At 45.2% G+C, this 22,249-nt stretch overlaps 1 protein-coding gene across 4 annotated transcripts in view; it reads right to left on the bottom strand.

Moving 5' to 3' along the window:
• TMEM178B (transmembrane protein 178B) overlaps positions 1 to 15,886 on the bottom strand; it is a 231,879-nt gene extending 215,993 nt beyond the window's left edge. For 3 of the 4 annotated variants that reach the window (XM_048931082.1, XM_048931093.1, XM_048931070.1), the window contains exon 1: positions 14,766 to 15,881. In XM_048931082.1, coding sequence (XP_048787039.1) covers positions 14,766 to 15,147 — 382 coding nt within the window. In that variant the 5' untranslated portion in view covers positions 15,148 to 15,881. Of the gene's footprint in view, positions 1 to 14,765 lie in introns of all 4 variants that reach the window. The other variant, XR_007373872.1, reaches the window with a different exon arrangement.
• Positions 15,887 to 22,249: the final 6,363 nt, after the last annotated feature.

The raw sequence follows: 22,249 nt of genomic DNA, 5'->3' as shown, positions 1-22,249 counted from the left end.
CGACCCAAGTGCAGCACCCTGTGTCCCAGTGGCTCACTCCCAAGCTGATCTCCCCTTCATCACTGAGGCTGAATTCTCACCTTTTGGCTTGAAATGTGAAACTCCACTGAGATCAGCTACGACTCCAGTGATCTCCTCGCCAAGCCATTTTTTTCAAGCTGTCTGAATGCTCAGGGAGGCACCAGTTCTCTGCTTCATTTCAGTAAAGGTATTTGTAAAGCCATGAGAACTACAGAAGTACCTGTGTCCTATCTTTCTAAAGCTTTAAAGAGGACCACAAGAATTATGAGTAAACAAAGACTCATTTTTTGTGTCTACCAAAAAGCTCGAGCACAGCTGAAAGACAGTGTATAGAACCATACATCAGTTAGTAGGTGATAAAGCTACAAAGACAATGTATCAATAGAAAAATATCAAACAGCAAGGAAGAGAATATGCCTTCTTAAATTTGAAATCAGGTTGACTATCATGGTGGGTAAATTCTAGCTATTACACGTTTCATGTAAATATTTTCCCCATATTCTTTGCAGCAATGTACTGAAATGTCAGAGAAGTAACTTCTCTGCTCTCAGGCCTTTAGAGATGAAGGAAAAATAATTGATATTAGCCTTTGAGAGGGAACAGGCTGATGGTAAAATAAACTGTTAATGACTTTCGAGAGAACTTCTAACCACTTTCCTCCATCCACAACCAGATTTCTAGAGCGCTACAATCTGGTTCAAATATCTGTGCACCAGATGCCTAAACTCTTGATGTCAGCTTTGAAGGTCATTGTCATAACTGTGATGGATAGCAAAACTTTCTCAAATGAAAGCTTGAACTCAGGAGCACTGACCTGCCTTACAGGCTAGATTCTGTGATAAATGCTACAGATGTGAAAGTGCATTATTGCACAGCACAGTTTGTGGACCTCCATGGCCCTTGTTAATACACTGTCATGTTGATGGGGTCATGGACACGTGATGAGCTCTGCACTCATTCACCAACCAGGCTTCAGCAATTTCCCAGAAACTTTATGTGTTTTCTTCCAATGCCATGCAGAGTGATATGCTCCTGTCCTGAAGGAAGGGTGCAGATCAAACAGCAAGATGAGCATACGTACAAATGCTCCATCACACAGAGTCACAGAATCACAGAATGGCCAGGGTTGGAAGGGACCTCAAGAATCATACATCTCCAACCCCCCTGCCACATGCAGGGCCACCAACTTCCCCATTTAATACAATACATTTAATACACCACAGCAATCAAGTAACAGCCCTCAAAATGCAGCTCCGGGATCTCCCAAAGCATAATGACCTACATTCAAATGAGGGGAGAATCTTTAAAGAAGACATGCCCTTCCAGTCATCCCAATCCCATCAGACAAATACTACACTCCATATGAAATATGGTAACACTACCATATGCAGCAGTGTAGAGATGGCTGGGATGCCACAAGCCCTTGCTTCAAGGCCAGATCAGCAGCAAGTGAAGGAGAGCTTGATCCTGAAGACCTAAAGTCCATGCCTCAGCACTGTGGGCAACTTTCTGCCACGATAAATCCTGCTTCTTTCCCCTTTCTCTCTCTTCACAGTGGTATTCTTAGAAACACACACAAGAAAGAAAAAAAAAAAGAATTGTTGCTGAGGAGTTTGTCTGCTCCTACTGCTTCCTCTTCACTTGAAGGCATTGACAAGACAATTAGTTGCTGCGTCACAGGCGGGATGCTAACAGTAACTGATGAGCAAGAGGAGGAAAGATGTGCCACCAGCTTCATGTGTGAGGGAACACCGGTGAGGATAGGACCAGTTTCCTCACTGCAGGGTTAAGAGAGAAATGCTGGGAGGAAACAGAGGCCGACTCTGTAGTACCATCTCATGATGCCAGCCTACTGGCTACATCTCTCCTACTGCCAGCCATTCAAACAGCCTTCCTCAACTTCTCTTTAAGAAAAGAACTTGTTTAACATAAGTTGCTTCTCTTTTTCCTACGAAACCTCGTTTAGAAACACCTCTCACAGATTTGAAACAGCTTCCTGTGCTTGTCCCAGAAATAAGTTTCACAGTCCAGAGGCCAAGACACTGCACAAGCCCATTCTGCAGCCACTTCCTCACAGGGAAACATGGAGCTGACAGAGGTCAATGTAAGGCTGTACAGCAGCGCTCCCATCCCCACAAGCCTGAAGTCACACCTGGCAGTCTGTGGCAACGCTTTTTATTCCCCACTAGGAGCAATGAATTACAATATTTGGAACTGCAGGCTCCTCAGGATACCAGATACAAAGCAGTCCTTTTCCCTCTTGGGTACAAAAGACTATTTCACATCAAAAGGACAGACAGCTCAAGTCAACCTCAACAAGCATTGAAACCCCTTGCTTCAAATCCTTGGCAGCACATAGTAGCTTACTGCAGCATCTCCCTTCCACAAACATGAGGCTTCCAGAAGCAAGCAGTTTATTCTAGCAATGCAGAGGACAGCTCTGCTACTGGACTGGGCAAGATCCCCTGATCTCTAGGCATACCTAGCATCCCAGTTTGTCTTGCTCCACTCTGACTGATGCAGCCATTTTTTCCCCTTTTCTAGGAGCAGAATTATATCCCCAGATGCAATTCCAATGATGTCCCCTATCTTTTACTTCTCTGGTTTCTTTCTGTTCCCTCTTCCCAAGACTTGTGAGAATCATGTTCTGCTAACACACACACAAATGCACAACCAACCAGGAGCTGGTGCCATTAGCCTTCACAAATCCATGTACTCCCTAGCAAAATCCTTCCCACTACGAGGAAATCAACCCAGCACTGCCAGCCAAATGGCTGAACATTTTGTGAACTGAAATGCGCATCTTGTGGTAATTTAAATATGTGCAAATAAGAGTATAATTCCACTGCTGCCAGCAACCCTGGGTGTTTAAATATAGTACGAAAACACCATAGCTTCTATTTTATTTTATATAAACTATTTTAAGGAGAAAGCCTAAGGCTCTGCTTTCCTCTGATTATGAATACATATGGCTGAGAATCCTGCAGGACTTTGCTGTTGTTAAGCTAAGGCAGTATGAGAGCAGACAAGGGAGTCAGGAAACAAAGACTCTAATAACTGCATTATCTAAAGGAAAGATACAAGAAATGTGTATATATATTAACTGCACAGGCATCGTCCACAATCCTTCATGGATGTGAGGGGTGTCAATGGAAAGAAATGAAGTGCAGCTCTGACTGAGGTGAAGGAGACAAAGCAGCTGGGATGATGCAGCTGGATTTGTCTTGGGTCCCTTCCCACTCACCAGGCAACCATGGCTGGTGTCAGACACCCAGTGACAAATACTCCTTCCATCGGATCCTGCTTGATGTAGAGCTGAATATGCCCTTCCTTGGGGGAAAAAAAGAGGAATTAATAGTAATAACAAATTAATCCTTCACAGTCCTATGACATGCTTCACAAGGACACAGTACTAGAAAGGAACTATCTGTGTTCGTTTTTCTTGCACAGCAGGAAAGTATATCATATAATCCTTCCTCCTAAATATATCCATCTTCATCCTTAAAACCTGTTAGAAGTGCTGTGCCCTCATCACTCCTTCCAGAATCCCACTTCAACACAGCTTTCAGCCTATTCATATCCTCACACACAGCTTCCCCTAACCTGTGGTTTAACCCTTTCTCTTCTGGGTAGCAGTTACTGTTGTATAACATCCTTTTCATCCCTTTCTTCATGCTAGTAACCTCACTCTGGATCTGCTTCAGATCAGGACAGGATCCTCTCTATTCCAAATTCACCTTTCTCGGAGGTGGCTGAATAGTGAAGACTGTAACATGACTTGAACATTTCCTTACTTGAGACATCTCACCAGCACCACTCTTCAACCACACCTGATTTGTCCTGATCATGGCTGCCCCACGGTGCCCACGCTGCAGGACAGGTGCACTGTCTGCCCCTTGTCCACCATAATTTGTAATCTGTGCTCACATCTCACTTGCATGTTGGGTGAGATTCAGACACACTCCTTTCTCACCTTGAAGGAAATCCACTGCAGTACCCAGGCAGGAAGGGACCCACCTGAGCCCCAGAACTCCCATAGTCCAGATGTCTGGGGGACCAGACTTTCAATATGGGGTGTATTTGCACAGTAATATAAACCTGGTCTTAAGGATTCACACTGAAAAGAAATTTCACATTGTTGCTCTCTTACTGCATGACTTGATTCTCGGTATTAAATTTTGCATCTATACTACCAACTTATCCTCAAGATTGTCCAGGTTTTTGCACAGAAATTCCAGGTCTCCTTTCTCTTGGTGATGTCACATTGTTTTGTGGCAGCAGCAATGTCCTTCTGTTTACATCCAGGCCAATGAGAGCTATCACCTTGCAAGCCTTGCTGCAATATCATTGATGACATTATTAAACAACCTTCCTTCATCTTAATACTCCCTCTCTCTACACTTGTTGGCTTCCTTCAGCCAGTTCCTTAAACACACTGTAAATTGTGTTCTAATTACCTTACCATTGTAATGAATTGTTTCCTCAGGGGTAGAATATAAAATCCTTTCCCCAGATCCCAATATGTTAGGTGTACTGCATTTTCTTTTCTGGAAAACCGGTTATCTTCCTGGCAAAATATATCAGGGTAGTTTGGCACACCTCGCATACAAAAACATATGTTGCATGTATATTTCTTTTTCCCCCATGTGTTTAATTAATCTTTCCTTTAGAACTTACTTTAAACTCTGTTTAGTATTATTATGATTAAACTAAAAGGTCCTCTGTGGCTCAGACAACTTTTTTCCCTTTTCTTTAAGTATAGATTTGCTACTTTTCATTCCTACTGTACCATCTTAATAAGACAGATTTATTGAAAATCCTTTTTACTGGACCTGCAATGACACATATCACATCTTTCAGTACTCAGAGATGGAAATTATCCAGCTTGCCAATTTGAGCCCATTAAGCTATTCAAGTTTTTTTCTATTTCCCCTGTTCCTGTTAGCTGGCTACTTTATCCCTCTGAACAGCACAGCATTCCTGCCTATCTCTTTAACCACTGTGGAACATGACTGAGCAGAACTGGGCAATCTTGAAGACTGGTGAACAGAAAAAAAGCACTAGTAATGGGAAATTTCTTTCCAGTGTCAACTTTAGCCTTGCAAGCTATGTTTTCATCACTGGACAACAATCTCTGTGTGAAACAAGGATAATCCCACTCTTCATGGTTAATCACAACATGCAGTATTCAGATACTGTCACACAGGGAACCACTGAAGTAGCTAAGGAAGAGCAGTATAACTGGATCATCAGTTACCACCAATCAGCATAATTCCTTAGAAATCAGTATAGTGACCTTAATTTACACCTTTAACACTCGATTTAACTTTTTACTGCTGTTGTGGTTTTGGTTGGTTGTAGTTTTTACATCATTAAATGACCACTGAACAGAAAACAAAAGTACCAACAAAAAATATTCATATTTAGTGCTTATAAAGGCTTTTTTACATATTAAAAGATGTGTATTGATTAGTGGAAACATAGAGGCAAGCATTGTACATTCATATTTACGTTTCAGTGTCTCTTTCATTCAGCCAATATCCTTGTTTGACCTACTGAGTCACAGGGCTTCACACCAAGCCCTGTGCTTCACACCAGACCTTTCCCTTTCCCTGAGCCTCCTGCTCCACCACCTGGACCATCATCTGGACTCTTTCTGCAACGTCCAGTGGCCACCACATTCACACTAAACTCATTTGGCCTTTATATCACATCAGTTCAGCATTAAGGACTTCCTGCCTGCTCTCAGACCTCTATCACACTCTTTATCATATATTTCCTTTCTTCATGTGCTGATTTGATCTGCGCCACACTCTTTCATAGACCTTTTACTCTGCATTTCCCTACCTACTCTACCCTGCCATCCCAAATCCCTACTGACTCATACCGGCTGCTCTCTGCTGTGTCTCACACAGTAGAGCATTACTAATGGGAATCCCACTGTCTGCTAACTCTCTCCGCTATAAATGCATTTTTCTCCCTTTCAGTTCTGCTCTTCTCCTGAGTTTACTGCTCCAGCTCAGCTCAGCTAAATCCCAGCCTCGCAGTCATCGTCACCTCTTTGCCACGTTTGGCTCACTCCTCAGACCCTCCCACCTCCTCCAGCCCCCGCTTCAGCTGTTGCACAGAATTTCATCCAGTTCTTCCACAACAAAAATGACTATGATCTTCCTCTTCCAGTAGCTTTGCCTTCTGTTCCCTCTTCCCCTCCTACCACTCCTTCCTTATTCTTTCCCACAGATTAAAAACCTCCTATGCAGCTCTTCTCTTTCATTTCATTTGTTTGCCACTGAGTCAGTCTTCTCCTACCTCCTGACCTTCCTTACGGTCATTCTTGTCTTCTCATTCTCTCTCTCCTTGACCTCTCATACCCCTCTGCCTCTTTGCTCTCATAACGCAAGTACCATTCAATCTCTTTCCTCTTGAAGTATTCTCACCTTAAAGCAATTCTTTCTCTCTCAAAATGCCATGTTGCTTTCTCTCCATCCTTTCATCACCAGCCACTCTAAACACTGCAAATTCAGATCCCATCTGGAGCCCCTCACCACTCCCAGTCTGAGCTTTCCAGTTCCACGCAGCCTTCCCTCAGTTGAAGCTGATGTTGCCAATGTCTGTACTTCGCCTACACAATTGCGGCATACTCTGAATCCTCTGTTCTCATCAGCTGCAGCATGTCAGCTATCTCCAGCGGTCTCCTGTGCGGAGATCATGTGTTTCATCAGCTATCACGAAATTATTCACTTCTTTTGCACCACCTTCTGAATGTACCCATTCAAACATTCTGCAGAAGACACCTTTCTTCCCCTGCTCCTTGCTCTGCTACTCTTCAGTGAAGTTCATGAGATTTTTCTTCCAATCCATAAATGCGGATTTCACTGCCACCTTCATGCAGCAGTTTACAGATTCCCTTCTCAAACACAAACACGTCCACACCCAGTCTCTCCAATGCTCCTTCCTAGAGATAACAAAGTAAACATATCATAGCTAGAACAAAGTTACCAATGTTGTTGTCTCTTTTTCTTTATCATATGTCCCCCTCAGGAATTCTTCTCTTGATCACCACAGCTGAATGTTTTACTGTCTTCATTGTTCTGATGAACCTGAGTGACATATTCATCTCATATCTTTATGTCCTTAGATCCAACGGATGTCCTTAGACATCCCTTTTACAGATTCTTTCTCCATCCAGGCTGTCATCATTTCATGTCTTTATTACAGCAGTATTTCTTTCTCTGACCTTTACAAATGCTTTCCATGTAACCATTCAGGATGCTGCTAGAAACATCTTTTTCCAAACCCCCCCAGTCTACCCAGGTCATTTCTCCTAGCAGCCATAGACTGCCATCCCAATAACCGTCTATCTCATTAGTGCAATATATTTGTCTTCATTAGGGAAATGTCAGCTTCTTCCTACAGTCAGCCAAAGAGGTCAGCCCCCATCAACTACTTATTAATTTTTCAAGAAGACACGACCCATGATTTTGTTGGTGCCTTCCCTCAGTCTTTGGACAACAATCCTGTAAGCATCTGCACCTCCTATTCATTATCCTTTTTTACAACTCTTCTGCATTTTGTGGTGCTTACAGAAATGTGGGTAGCCTGCTGATGTTTCAAAACCACTGCCGGTCATGCTGAATATAATTACTTTGTCATCTCCTTGTACTATCTCACAGGGCACATTACTCTGCGATATTTAAAGCGCAGCAACATGTCAAAAGGACAGGGACGTTTTTCTGCTCCATGATTTCTGATCCATGATTAAGGCTCATAAATCTTGTGATAGAACTCCAACCGGTATTAATTACAGTGGGCAGAATCCCTATTATACTGCTGCCGAGCTGAGGTACGCGAGATGAAGTCATTTGCTTCAGGTCATGAAGAAACACTGTGGTAGAGCTTGGATTGAATTCTGGCATTGTAAGCCCTGCCTTGGCTCCAACACTACCTCTTTTCACCTGTGTTGGTAGTTACCTGCAAAGAAGTGTGATTTCAGCTGTCTCAGCTGGGCAGCACTGGATATTTATTTGTGGAAGAACTAAGCATTATAAGAGACAAAATGGAGACATTTCTTTTTTATAGCCCGATTTTTCTCCTGCAGAGAAAATATGTCAATTTACATTCTTTTTTTTCTTTTTTTTTTTTTTTAAGTGGATGCTATTTTGAATGATCTGTTAAGTGTGTTTGGATTTTGGAATCCACATTCTTCACTTATTTATATCTTAACACACTAAAAAACACCATCTCTTTCTTTCTTTTCCCTTTAAAGATGTGAATATGTACTCGAGGGTTTCAGCAACACTTGATTAGCAATGAGCCATTAAGTAACTTACATTATAAATGACTATCATTATTTTTTTGCAGAACATACACAAAGTCTTCTTCCATATCTTTTCCCTGGCACTGCAATAGTTAATGAACACACTCTATTCTTAAGCAGCTATTCTGAGTGCACAGAAAGACTTTTTCAATGAGTAAAAGCAATGTTAGTACGGATTTTGGAGCTGACAAAATAATTCAGATCATTTCATCTCTGTTTCAATACTCCTTCTTGGCATATGTTTATTTTTACAGTAAATGGAACACATCTGCACTCGTATTCAGTCTTTCCCTCACATTTTTTAAAAAGTTTTTAACCAACATGCAAAAGGGATAAAAATGCTGAGATTCCTCCAAAGGATCGGGATGCTCACTTAAATGAATGGGAATTAAGCACGCAGTCCTGCAGGCAGCTCTGCAAATACCAATTTCTGTTTAGAAGGACACGATCCCATCATTATTTTTACTTAGGCAAAATTTCCATTTGTCTTCACTGACAATTCTGCTTGAAAGCCAACAGCTTGACTGAAATTCGCTCTTGAAAGAACAGCATGACTAAAAACAGTCGCAGCTCTGGTAAATTACATATATGTTCTTAGTATTTTTAGCAGATATGTATTATCAAACTAATTATCTCAGATGTGTCAGAGGAACGTGTCAAGTTCTCATTACTTGTGGTAAAAATGCTTCTTAATGAATTGTTCCTTCTGCGCTAACAGACAGCGGTGTCACTGGAAATGGTGAGGTGAAGTACTTGGTTAGCCTAAAGTGCAACTGAAATTACACCTTCTGATTAAATTTTAGCTAAGCCCTCCAGCAGAATCTTGTTGTGACAGAATAGAGCATAGACCTTGGGCTGGCCTTTCCGTGTAGGAACCATTTTAACCTCAAAGGAAACACTAGAGGCCTGAACTTGCTGCATCACTGCGTTCAATCAAGCATTCATTTTGACGCTGTGAGGATCAGAACCAAGACTTCAGTAAAGTCACAGAATCATAGAACCATAGAATGGCCTGGGTTGAAAAGGACCACAATGATCATCTAGTCTCAACCCCCTGTTATGTGCAGGGTCACCAACCAGCAGACCAGGCTGCCCAGAGCCACATCCAGCCTGGCCTTGAATGCCTCCAGGGATGGGGCATCCACAGCTTCCTTGGGCAACCTGTTCCAGTGCGTCACCACTCTCTGTGTGAAAAACTTCCTCCTAATATCTAACCTAAACCTCCCCTGTCTCAGTTTAAAACCATTTCCCCTTGTCCTATCACTACCCACCCTCGTAAACAGCCATTCCCTCTCCTGTTGACAAGATCCCTTTGAGTACTGGAAGGCCACAATGCAATCTCCCTGGAGCCTTCTCTTCTCCAAGCTAAACAAGCCCAGTTCCCTCAACTGTCTTCATAGGAGAGATGCTCCAGCCTCTGATCATCCTAGTGGCCCTCTGGACTTGTTCCAAGAGCTCTGCATCTTTCTTGTACTGGGGGCTTCAAGCCCCCATGCCTTTTTTTTTTTTAATAAAAAGTCCTTTTTATAATAAGTAATAAGTACATGCAGTGGGATTTCAAACACATAAACTAAGCACTCACTTACATTCTTTAAGTGTGTAAAGAACATACGCAAAAAGACGGCTGTCCTGATTTGTTTGGCAAAAACATTGCATTTTAAAACTGAAATCTATGGAACTGCAAGGTACTGTGAGTACTTTTATGGAAATAAATCTGAGATAGATGCAAGTAGCCTCTCTTCAGGCTTTCCCAATTGTGTATGAATAATCCCTCCTGATGGCTGGAGTAGTCTTGTTAAGCCTTTCTTCCTCAATTGTGCCATGCATCTGACAATCAGAACAGAGAAGGCTTTCATCCCAGAAATCTTGCATGTTATTTGGTTTGGAGACAGGCTGCACAGGAATTAGTTTCTGTTCTTCTTGATGGTGGCATGCGTCTGAGTGTACATGCAATGAAGTGTTTTAAAAATAGGATTTACTATGACTTCCATGGACCTTGGGGAGGAAGGAAGGTAAACAGGGAGTAGAAATAATAAGGTCATTGTAAAATTTTTAACATAAAATTGGATTCCAGTGGCAGGCAGCAGAGCCCCATCCAGGCAAGTTTAACTGGCAGTCTTCCAGAAGAGAGATGCAAGATCCTCTGAGCAGTAATTGTCTAAATAGAACAGTCTCTGGTTATTGTGCAACTTTTTTGTGTACTTTATTGTACCTTTATAATTAAATGATGTAATTTCTTTTTATCCTTTCTTGTTTCCCTCTCAACTAGAACAGGAAAGCATCCAAGCAGCGCTGCAATCCAAGTAATGGTGCGGACAGACCCTGTGGCTTGCAGGTCTATTTTCTGGGTCACTACAAGTTGTGCACAAGGCATTGCGAGCTGGTGATTGCCAAGGCAGGAAACAACCTCCTCCTTGCCCCTGCTGTGAATGGATGCTTAGCTGCACTTCAAATCTCTCCATGCATAGTGCTGGAGGCGTTTGGTTCCCTAGAATTTTTTGGTGGGGTGAAGGAATGCTGCTTTTGCTAGAAACTCAGTGGCAGAAAGGCAGCCAGCATCTGCAACAGGGTATGGAAAACACTATATTTAAAAGGACATTGAGCAGCAGGGCTATTTCATTCACTGAGGAGAACATGCAGACATCCGAGTATTAGAAGCTTAGAGCATTGCACTGAACAAAACCAGGACCGGCATTCCTTGGCTTGGGGTTTCAGCTATCAAGAATAAAACTCTGGTCCCAAGATGTTAAAAGAGTCCATCAAAGATCAAGGCAGAATGGTAGGATCAGCCCCGTAAGCAATTCCTCTTTGGCTGGCCCTCCTCTACATGAGCGCTTCCCCTGAGTCTAAACAGCCTCTTCACAGGAACGAACATTATTCAAGTGAGTAAAAGTTAGCAAGACTGAGCCTTGGTTTGCATGTTTGGCTCCAGTACTTTCCTTATTGATTATATCTTACATATCTTCTGTACATTTTGCTTTGTTTTCAGTTATAACAAAGAGATCAAATCAGTCGTCTAGTTTTGATGCAGTGCTGGAATGTCCTCCAGGCCCTTGGGTTCTTACGTCTGTCTAGCTCTCCCCAAGTATGCTCACATGTAAAAATCTGTTTTAATTCATTGCCTATTTGTCTAACAGTATTACTAACGTAAATGTTTTAATTACAAGAAATTTAATAAATACAGAATATAATTCTGTATTTTCCAGTAGTGACCCAGAATCTTCAGAAACAGAACTGTTTTGTAAAACCACTGGCATCAGAATACTGCCAAATACCACAGGGCCTGATCCTGCCACGAGCCATTGCCTACAGCTTGTATTAATTTCAGCAGAGTTCACAAGCAGAATAACTGCAGGGTATTTGCAAAGCTAGTTAGGCTCTTAATGACTATTTTTTATTATCCTTTGATAGACAAATCTACCATTCTCAAAACTGGAAGTTTTGCCTAGGGAAAAGTGTGTCTCTGAGTAAATGGATCACTTAGTTCTGTCCAGTGTAAAAAGACAAAAAAAGAAAAAGAAAGAAAAAAAAAGGAACTTAATAGCATTCACATTCAATTACACATAGTATTAAATGCAATCTTTGGGGCCAGAAACCACATTAGTTTATCCAGTTTTCTAAGAGGTGTGCCATATTAAATTAGCAGCTGGCAAAGGATGGAAGGTAAAAGGCCCACGTATCAATGACCATTTGCCCTGGAGCTGTGGTTTTACAGAGAGGTATTTCCTCAGTGCAAGAAGATGCACTCCAGTCAGGGTATCTGATGACTACAGGTACAGCACATTTGCAGTTCTTCACATTCACATCAGGCATGCTTTGCCCAAACACCACCCCTGCAATCTCCAACTCCAGATGAGCGTCTGGCATGGAAGGCAAGCAAGACAAGCAGCGTGGTGCTGCCGAGATGAACCGCAACACCTGCCTCCTCTGCAGCACAGAGCTGTTTTCAGCATCTGACAGCAGCGGCAGATGTACTTATTTCACTGTCACCATACAGCTGTGGGTCGTAAAGGAATGTCTGATATCTTAGGAGGAAAAAAGGACACCAGTTGCTCTCCCTCATAAAGACAGCTCCACATCAAATTTCTAGTTCAGAGATTTCAGCATGTAGGCATTCTTAATAGGTGGCTATACTTTTTGGTAAAGGAAGAGTAAAATCCATTTATTGTTTTTGATCCAGCTGCTAACTTACAGTGGATAAGTGATCTTACAATACCGCTATCCTTGGTTTTATATGTGAGCGAGTCAGCAGCTGTCAATTACCAAGCAGACATTGTATTTGCTCTCCTGTGTCTTAACCCAAAGATGCCAAAGCAACACAAAGCATTAATGTAAACATGTGACTCTTCAGCATAACTGAGACTTACAATATAGGTGAACTCTTCCTCCGAAAAGACCGCCATTGGTATTCAGCATTATCAGTGTCCCTCCTTTCAAGTTTCTTTTAACACACTACAAACTTGTTTGTAAAGCATCCACAGAAAGCCATCAGAGAAGGCAAGGAATTAAGACACCAACGTCTGCACTCTCCTGACTCTAGGGCACCAGCCCTGAGCATTGGTTTTGTGCCCACCAGCATACAACCAGAGATAGGAGCACAGCGGCACGCACCATTCCAAGACCAGGAAGCAGTATGCATTTAGGGTGGCTCACCACATACACACAGCCTTGACAGCATCTTCCAAAGACTATCCTCTCCCATGTTTAACCACCTCAGAGTAAGGTGCCTCATTTTGTCTATCACTAACACTTCCCAGAGCTGCTCTTACACACAACCCATTGCCAAGCAATCTCATCAGCTTCCAGATATTCTTGAGTCTGGGACGAGATGGGTGGTGAATGAGAAATGGCTAATTTATTTCAACACAAAAAATCTCCCTAGTAATTGAAACTTTATTTGGCAGAGGAGTTCTCCGTTGCGATGTTTGCCCGCTGGCAAGGTTGAAGTTCTCCAGTTGTGCCACAAGCACAGAAGGTGCACATGGCAGAGTGATCCACAGCAAGCCCACACCCTCAGCTAGACAGAGAGCGGAAATCCCTTGGCGTTGGCATGAGCACTGAGGTGTCAGGATGCAGACCCTTGTCCATTGCTAACAGGATTGAAGCCACCAATGCATCCCATGAAGGTCATTAAGTAGAACTGGACATTAAGGGTCACCAGTAACACAGAGAGGGGTGAAAGGTTCTCCACTACATCACCCGTCTGCGCTGCTTCAGTGCATGTCTATACTGTGCTACACAGCTGTATGACTCCCTTTAACACATACGGAACTAAATGTGTACATTGGCAAGTGCATGTGAAAGCATATCCCTCGAGAATAATCAGCCTCAAGCAACAATTCTGTGTGCATGGTCTGAAAAGGGAGTCAACACAGGCTACCAAGGGAGCTTGGGACAGAGAATACAATGTAAGAAGCAGCGATTTCACCACGGTGGAAATAAATCTCTAGAGAACCATCTGAATGCCACAGAAGAACCATGGGAGGGAAATGTTATTTTGCTGTTTGGAGCAACCACGCTGTGGGCAGCAAAGATGCTGTCATCCTCTGCTGAATCCCAGTCATCTCACAAAAACATAAATCTTTTGTGGATGGGATGCATAGACAAGGGTTTGAGCATATCTCCTCTTGCAATACTTCAGATCAAAGAGACATTTGAGGCAAACTGACCATCATCTTGAGCCACTACGTTTGGGGAAAACAGAAGGAGGAGGACCAGAAGACTAGGAAAAGAACAGCACAAAAATGCTACAGGCAGACAGATGCATCTCCACTCTGAAAGAAAATGATTCCTAACACTCCTAATAAATTAATCCAACGTTTTGTAACCACTGAAAATATTCCTAAACGTAGCTTAGTGTAAACAGCAAGCCGGGTTTCCTCCTGCTTGTTAGCATTTCTCTTTGTTTACGCTCCATTTGAGGATAGAAGCCTACATGTGAGCACTACTAATGGTGTCATTCAGGACTGATGGGGTATTTGGGAAGGGAATGACGAAATACAGACATATGTAGCATCTCGTAAAATACTATATACTTTGTCTGAGTCAGCAGGCTCAAACTAAAAATAAAAGAAAAAATACTGAGGCTCTGCTTTATTCATACATTTTACTTCAGTGTGGAGAATATTCCGATACCATGGTGATGGGCTTACAGAGACAGAGACGTGAAAGAGATGTTCTGAGGTGTGTCTGCTCTCACCCCACTGCTGCCTTGCTCCCAAACCCCACATCTCCATGGAGGAGACCCCACAGGAAACTGCCCTGGCGATGCCCTGGGAAGCAGCACCCAGCCGAGGCGCTTTACCCATCACAAGGAGAAGGTTTGGCTAGGGATGCTCACCTCCACCTGGGAGCCCAACCGGCTCTGCTCAGCTCCCGCTCAGCACAGGAGGGCCTGGCACATGCATTTGGTAAAAACAGCCCTTACCTTTGGCAATCAGCTCCTCCAGCTCTTGGTCGAATCCTTGTCGGTGGCATTTCCTCCAGAGCCCCATGTTGGTTGAGTTGTACTGTCTGTTGCACTCGTCGACCGCACTCATGGCAAAGATCTGCCTCCTGTTCCTTGCCAAGAGGAGTTTCCCTTCCCAGCGGTCCAACCTCGACCTGCTGGCCCTGAGAGGCAGGTTGTTGTTGGAGTTGTAAATAAAGCCAGGATCATTTCTCTTAGTGGTGATGCTTTTGCACCTCTCCCTGTGCTTCCGGGCATCAGTTTCGTACCAGTGGTCAGAGCAGATCGCCACAGCCAGCATGCCCAGGGCACACAGAGCTAAAGAGAGGCCAGCATACAGCAGCAACCTTCCAGCAGCCATACCTCAGCTTCACGGGAACACCATGGACATCTTCACCACAGGCAAAGCCCTTGAGCGCGAGGCCACGCCGAAGCCCCGGAGCAGCCGCCGGCCGTCACTGGGCAGAGGCAGCCTGGAGCATCCCCTCTCGCGCGGCTCACATCCACGCTGCGGACGGACGCCCGGAGCGCTCCCAAGTCGTGCCCCGGGGGCTCGTCGGCCTCCCCTCCCCTGCGGAGGAGACGCGGCGAGGAGAAGCGCAGCCTTCCTCCCTCCCGCCCGCGCAGACGTCCCGCCGCCCTCGCCACGGAGGAGCGAACCCGGGGGGACTCGGCGGCTGCGGCCGTTCCGTTAATGTCTATGGGTCCGGCCGGCCGGGAGGCGCGGGAGCGATGGCTTTCGGCTCGGTGAATCCAGCCCGGCCCCGCAGGACAGAAAGTTCAGCGGGCGGACACCTCCCGTGCAGAAGCGGGGCTCTCCCGGCACCGAGGGGTGACCCGTCTCTTCTTCCTCAGCCGCTCGGCGAGGGCATCGTCCGGCCGGCCGGCTCGGGTTTAAAGAGGGGTCGAAGGGGAGGGAGCGAGGCGGGCAGCGATCCGTCGCCGCCGCGCTTGAAATCGCGGCCGGAGCGCCGGCTCCCCGGCTGCGGCTGGCAACGCGGGAGAGCGCGGCTCCGTCTCTCCCTCGGCGGACTCGGCCCGAGTCGCTCAGACGCTCAGTCGCTCGCGGCCGCCGACATCCCGGCTTCCGAACCGTCTCGGCTCCTCCCCGCCGGCCCGGCCATCCGCTCGCCCGGTCCCGCCGGCTGCGCTCCCCTCGGGCGGCGCGGCCCCGGCGGTCCGGAGCCCTGCCCGAGCGGCGGCCCGACGCGCTGTGGCAGCGGGCGCCCGGGCAGGGCGGGAGGCGCCGAGGGACCGCGGGGCCTACGGACGCGCCGCCCGGCGGCGGGCAGGCGGCTCCCGCTAGGCGGCACGGGTCCTGGGCCCCGGCATCCCTCCTCCACCCCCTTCCGCCGGCGTTCGTTCGCCTTCCTTCGTCAGCGCCGCTTCGGTTTGTCGCGCGCCGCTTTCTTAGCGCACGGGCGCGTGAAGCATCTGCAGGATGAAGGCAGGGCTACGTACGGCTGGAAGGATGCTCGGGAGCGGGGCGGGGAGCTCGCGGGGAATGGAACCAAAACAAACCAGGGGCGAAAAAAAAACACCGCCGCACACCTCAGGCGGGGAGGGGAAGGCAGCCCCTAACAGTTGTCAACAGCTCTGGGTCTGCGCCGTTTCTCTGCCATATGGCCTGATCTCCGACGGAGGAGCCGAGGGTTTTAGCTCAGCGGCTTCACGTGAGACGTATCCTCGGCATCAGCAGAGATGTATTCAGACATCTTTTTTTTTTTTTTTTTTTTTTCCTCTTTAGATTTCCTCTCCCTTTCTCTCTAATGGGAATAACTCACCCATCTTGCAGAGATCAAAAGCAACAGAAGGCGCGCCGGAGTCCACGAGCTTTAGAAATCTCATTTCACCGTTTTTTAACCTAAATAAGAGTGGATCCAATCTTCCGTACACCTGGGAATCTTTCCTTGTTCAAACACCGAGCCCTGCAGCCTTGGCTAAAGCCTACAGACAGAGAATACAGAGCGCCGAGCCAAAAGCCAGTGATGTCACCCATGCAACGTGAGACTCATTTCTTATTTCTCTGGCCTCCTTAAAGATAAACTGCACCGCTTTGCAGACAGGAAATGTTGAAGCCTTACTTTCTTACAAGGGGAGAATGTAAAACCTGGATTTAAGTGGATCCTGCTCATTCTCAGTTACGAGACCTTATGCTGTGTCACCCAAACCCAAGACAACTGTGGCTGTTTTTGACCCCACCTCCTCTGTAACTCAAAGCACGAGCACACCTTGGATTTGAGACCTGGATTCTACATGATCCAGAAAACCGAGGCCTCCAGACCCCGGATGATGCTGTACAAAAAGGAAATAAGCACAATCATTTCCCTTGCATCCCAAGCTCTGTGTCCTGGCGCACCCTGCTCTGTAAGCACCAGCGCATCCCTGGGCTGGCAGCAGGGTCCCACTGCACCCAGTGTTTGGCTCCCACAGGCTCCACAGCACATAACACAGCAAATAACGCAGTCGCTCCTACTGCACCAAGAAGCCACCCTGCCCCGTGTCTCCCCAGGACTGAGTGTTGCAAAAGCCTATGTCAAAATAAAAAGGCAGCACATCTCCTTGCACCTCAGCTGCAAAGTGGGATTTCCAGCCATGTAAAGACGTGTCTCCCACTAAACCGTGTTTCTTTTCAAGTGCGCCATGTTGTCAAAGCCCCAAACGAGATTGAGAAGCTCACACTGGGAAGTGCAAGCCAGAGATGCAGTGATGAGTGCATCTGCTAAAACAGCTCAATTGCAAAATTTCAGTGTTGTGTTATGAATATTAACCGTGCCTGGAAAGCTCCAGATAAAGTTGATTGTTTTGTTGAAACAAGGCACCGGTTTACACATGTTTAGCAGTAACTTCGCTTTGTGGTTCATAATAAAGGTACATTTCTAGGGGTCTAAGCCTTAAAAAAATAAAATAAAACAGCTCAGCTTAGGTGGATCAACTTCTATAACAGGATTTTTCAAGCAATTAAGTTTTATAATAAGCTTGGAGCAGCCATACTTGTCTTCTGTTGGGGGGAAAAATCTAGAGCTATGTGGTCAAAAAGCTGCAGGATCCTATAAGCAGATGGACAACAGGTTTCTTCTGTGGCACCCATACAGAGATGAGTGTGCCTGGATTTCTTTGTCAGTTCTCAGCATCAGGACCCAAGCTGGTGGATGAGAGCAGAGAATAAGCCTGACTTTACCAAATGTTCTCAGCTGATGGAATGGTTGGATTTGAGATTGAAGAATCCATCATCCACTAAGAAGCAGGAACCAGGTGCTGGTTTAATGGTTTCATGGATCTAATGCTGCATTGTGAGGCAGGATTTAGAGTAGGTGCAGCAGGGTTTATTCTCTATTTAGACTACAGAACTGGAAGACTGGGGGTAAGGGCATGCACTTCCAGGTTTTCTCTTTTTCTCTGAAAAGGTATTTCAGCAGCAGTCTCCATGCCTTTTTGTTTTTCTGCCTGTATCTGTAGCTCGATCAGATGGCAAGCTACATCCTCCTGCAAGTCACCTTAAATACACTAATGTAGGAGAAAGTGTTGGATTTCAGGCGAGCTCCACTTTAACTCTTAGGATCAAACACTTTTCTCCCTCACCATCACGATGTCTTTCCTTTCAGGAGGGGCAGAGCACGGCTTGATGCAGCATCACCAACCCTTCCTCTGCCTCTCCTCGGGATTATTCCCGGCAGCCCCTTCCCAGTGCAAACAGATCATTACGAGATTCGCTTCCTCCCACCCCACACCCACCTCGCCACAGGGGGGGGGAAAACAATCTTTGTCGACCTGCAGATGAATGTGAGTGGGGAGGAAGACGTTTAAATAAAAAAAGTCCACACACACGTTGCAGCCTCGCCCTGCAGTGAATTAAGGATGCCTTGGCAACGGGAGTTAATTCATCGATCTTACACGAATCGGGCTGTGAATGCGCAGTTTTAGCTTTCTGCGGGTTGCGATTTCGGCGATACAGAGGGGAAGGCAGCGCACGTGGGTGCACGGAAAAATGCCTGCAGGCACGGGACAGAGGAGCGGAGCCCGTGTTGCTGGGGGTCAGCTGCTGGTGAGGAGCTCTGCTGCCTGTTAGTGCCCAGCGCTGCCGTTATGCTGCACAGTAGGCCAGCCTCTCGCCAGCTGCCTCCCAGCACTGCTAGCGCTGCCCCCGGCTTCCCTCGCCCCTCACTCCCAAACCTGCTCCGCAAACAGGAGGACAGGTATGGAGGTGCACGTAGGTGCCGGGCAGAATTCATGAGAACCAATCGCAATTTGCTTTTCTTCGGGTTATTATTATTTTTATTATTATTCATCAAAATGACCTCCACCATATTTTTCTTCTCCCTCTTCTTTTTTTTTTTTTTTTTTCTTCTATTAAAGAAAAAGGGTTCAGTGCCATCTAGTGGGGGAGGGGACTGAGCAAGCCACCACAATCCCCGTTGCTTGGGATCAGTGCCATCGATTGGATTTATTCAGCGGGGAGAGATGATCCACGGCATTCCCCTTCTCTGTGTGGTCTTCATTTCCCAAGAGGTGACGTGACATTTACACGGGCTCCATCCTTCCCTCTGCTGGAGCCCAAGGAGCTCCCGCTACTATTGTGTTACCTGGAGCTGCGCTGACCCTGGAGGCACTTGGCTGCTCTAATTACAGGATGTAAAATGCAAGACAGCAATCAAACCAAACACAGATAGGGCAAATTATATCTACTAATGTTTTTTATCATCCAAACGCACCTTGGATACCAGTGTGAGTGAATCCCCACTATGCCAGCCATACCAACACAGACGCACACGATGCTGCCTCTCACACAGAAGCTTCCCATAGCAACTCCCACAAACAGCTGAGCCATCAGTCCAACAGACTGCAGGGTGTTGAGGGGGTTGAGAACCAAGCAAAGGCTCTGTAAGGGTAGATGTGAACCTCGAAACCCCACAGAAGTTTGTCAACTGCCCTCTCTGACAACTCCCACAGGTTTCTGCTTTGCTGCATCTCTACAAAAAGCATTTGAATTGCAAAGCTAAGCAAGTTAGTGAACACTAGATCTAAGCCCACCCATGCAACATTAATTCACCTCTCACACATGCACGTTATGCTACAATCTCTCATTGCATTCTTTTTTTTTGTTTTTTGGTTTTTTTTTGGTAGGTTCTCCTTTCTTTTTCAGTGCAAAGGACGGATGTTGCTCACTTAATGAATGCTATTCAAATGTTCTCCTATCCTTATCACCCCGACGTGAGGTGCATGTACTATTTACCACAGAGCACCCAGACCTTGCACTGAATACAGAATGATTAATCTCCTCATGGGCTTTTCTATAACGGTGTTCTCATTCTAATGTTTGCAGGGTTGTTTTTTTTTTTTACAAACATCAATGAAATTATCTTCCCAGTTCCCTGCTGAGAAAAGTAGATAAAAGCCAATATTTCCAAACGTGTCAGGGTATTTGGGGTGCTCAATTAAAGTAGCTTGGAAACAAAACTTTCAGAGTACTTAGCACTTCCCTTCCTTAGAAAACAGCTCCCAGTCTCCTTGACTCCACACACCATGGTCAGTATTTCTACCAATCAGTGCAAGAGAATCTGAAACAGAATCCACAGAAAACATGGATCACACGGACATTGGTTGTGAAGACCGGCAATTACTTGACTCACTCAGCTTCATATTAGCAGCTCCAGCTAAGGAACAAATAAAACCCAATTACAAATTTCAACTCAGCTACCTTAACTTTCAGGCTACAACTTTTCCTAGCTGTGTTCCTCTGCTAGGCTCATTACACAGCTTCCAAACGCTTGACCAAACAGCCACCATACCTGGGCTGCAAAGCCCTAATTCATCAGGCATTTGGCATGAATGGAAAGTGACTTGGTGTAAAAAGCAGGATTTGGTCATGTATCTCACTTCATGAACACAAGATGCAAATGAACAACATTTTGTGGACATTCTGGTGTTTTCTTAAGGTCTTCATAGAATCATAGTATCGTGAATATAGACCATAAAACGGCCTGGGTTGAAAAGGACCACAATGATCATCCAGTTTCAACCACCAGACCAGGCTGCCCAGAGCCACATCCAGCCTGGCCTTGAATACCTCCAGGGATGGGGCATCCACAGCCTCCTTGGGCAACCTGTTCCAGTGCATCACCACCTTCTGTGAAAAACTTCCTCCTAATATCTAACCTAAACCTCCCCTGTCTCAGTTTGAGACCATTTCCCCTTCCTATCACTATCCAAACAGCCATTCCCCCTCCTATTTAAGTACTGGAAGGCCATAATAGAGGCTTCTCTTCTCCAAGCTAAACAATCCCAGGATAAACCATTGCCTACTGCAGTGATGAAGACAACGTCCTGAATGCAGCAGTTCAATAGCACAGTTGCTTGCTGCTAAAGCCATCTACCAAGCAAAGACGGCTCTCTGACATCTCCATCTTTGAGCTCAGCTGAAAACAGGAAATACTATTTTTCATTAAAACTCATAATTTTGAGGTCATTATGGAATCAAGTGAGAAGAATTCAAGATGACAGATTAGAGTTATTGGGGCAAAAGATTCAAATCAAAAACTCAAAACTCCTGACTTCCAATATTCTGTAGTGAGTGACTTTTAAAGCTACATCTAACGCACTGATTATCAATATATTAAAGCCTGAATAAGCCTGATTTTACTGTAGCTCATTAATAATTATTGCATACGTAGAGTCTTATGCACAGCTGCACACATAGTACTATTAATTTACATGGCAAGTCACAGTGATCACACAACCTCCCCTAAGTTTCTGCCAGATTTCAGAACTCTTTGTGCCCAGAGAGATTTCTGGACACAGGTTACATCAGCAGTGGTTTGTGAACTAATCCCCTGAAAGACAGACGTGCAGTCTTTGGTAATGAATCATATCTGTGATTATCTCCTAGATGATAAATCAATTTGCTAATTCTTTTAGTCACAAAAGAAAAGCAAGGATCAGTTAAAGATCAGAATTCGTAGATGATAAATAATCATCACAGGCCAGGTTGGAAAGAAAACTGGCACTCAAACCTCAAAATAGTACCTGCTTAGAAAAATCTTACTCTCTAAAAGCACTCCTCCATTTTGGAACGTGACACAGGAGACCTCAATCTTCACGTATTTCATTTGGCTGTGAAAGCCCTAGCTGAGTAGCCTCACTTTGAATGAAAAAAAAGAAGGTAGATATGTATAAAGGTATATACAATGTTCAGACATTATGCATCTACACAAAAGCAGCAGATGTCTTGGGTGACAAATGCCTTATTTAGATATAAGTGTGCTGCTGACCACAACAGTTTTGCATTTACCTTTCCTCATTCAGTATTACCAGCAATATTTGCGTGAAAGCGAAGTATTTGGTTCTCCAGAGTTCATCCGTTTCTGCAGTTCATTTTCCCATCTGAAACTTTAGCACTGTGATATCACAATTAGCTGCTGAGGAATTGATTCGATCACAAAGAGAGGCTTGTAGCTCCAGGTGGG

Source organism: Lagopus muta, chromosome 1, assembly GCF_023343835.1.
Source record: "Lagopus muta isolate bLagMut1 chromosome 1, bLagMut1 primary, whole genome shotgun sequence".
NCBI lineage: Eukaryota > Metazoa > Chordata > Aves > Galliformes > Phasianidae > Lagopus > Lagopus muta.
Note: the sequence above shows the minus strand (reverse complement) of the source record. Positions and strands in the feature narration are given on the sequence as shown.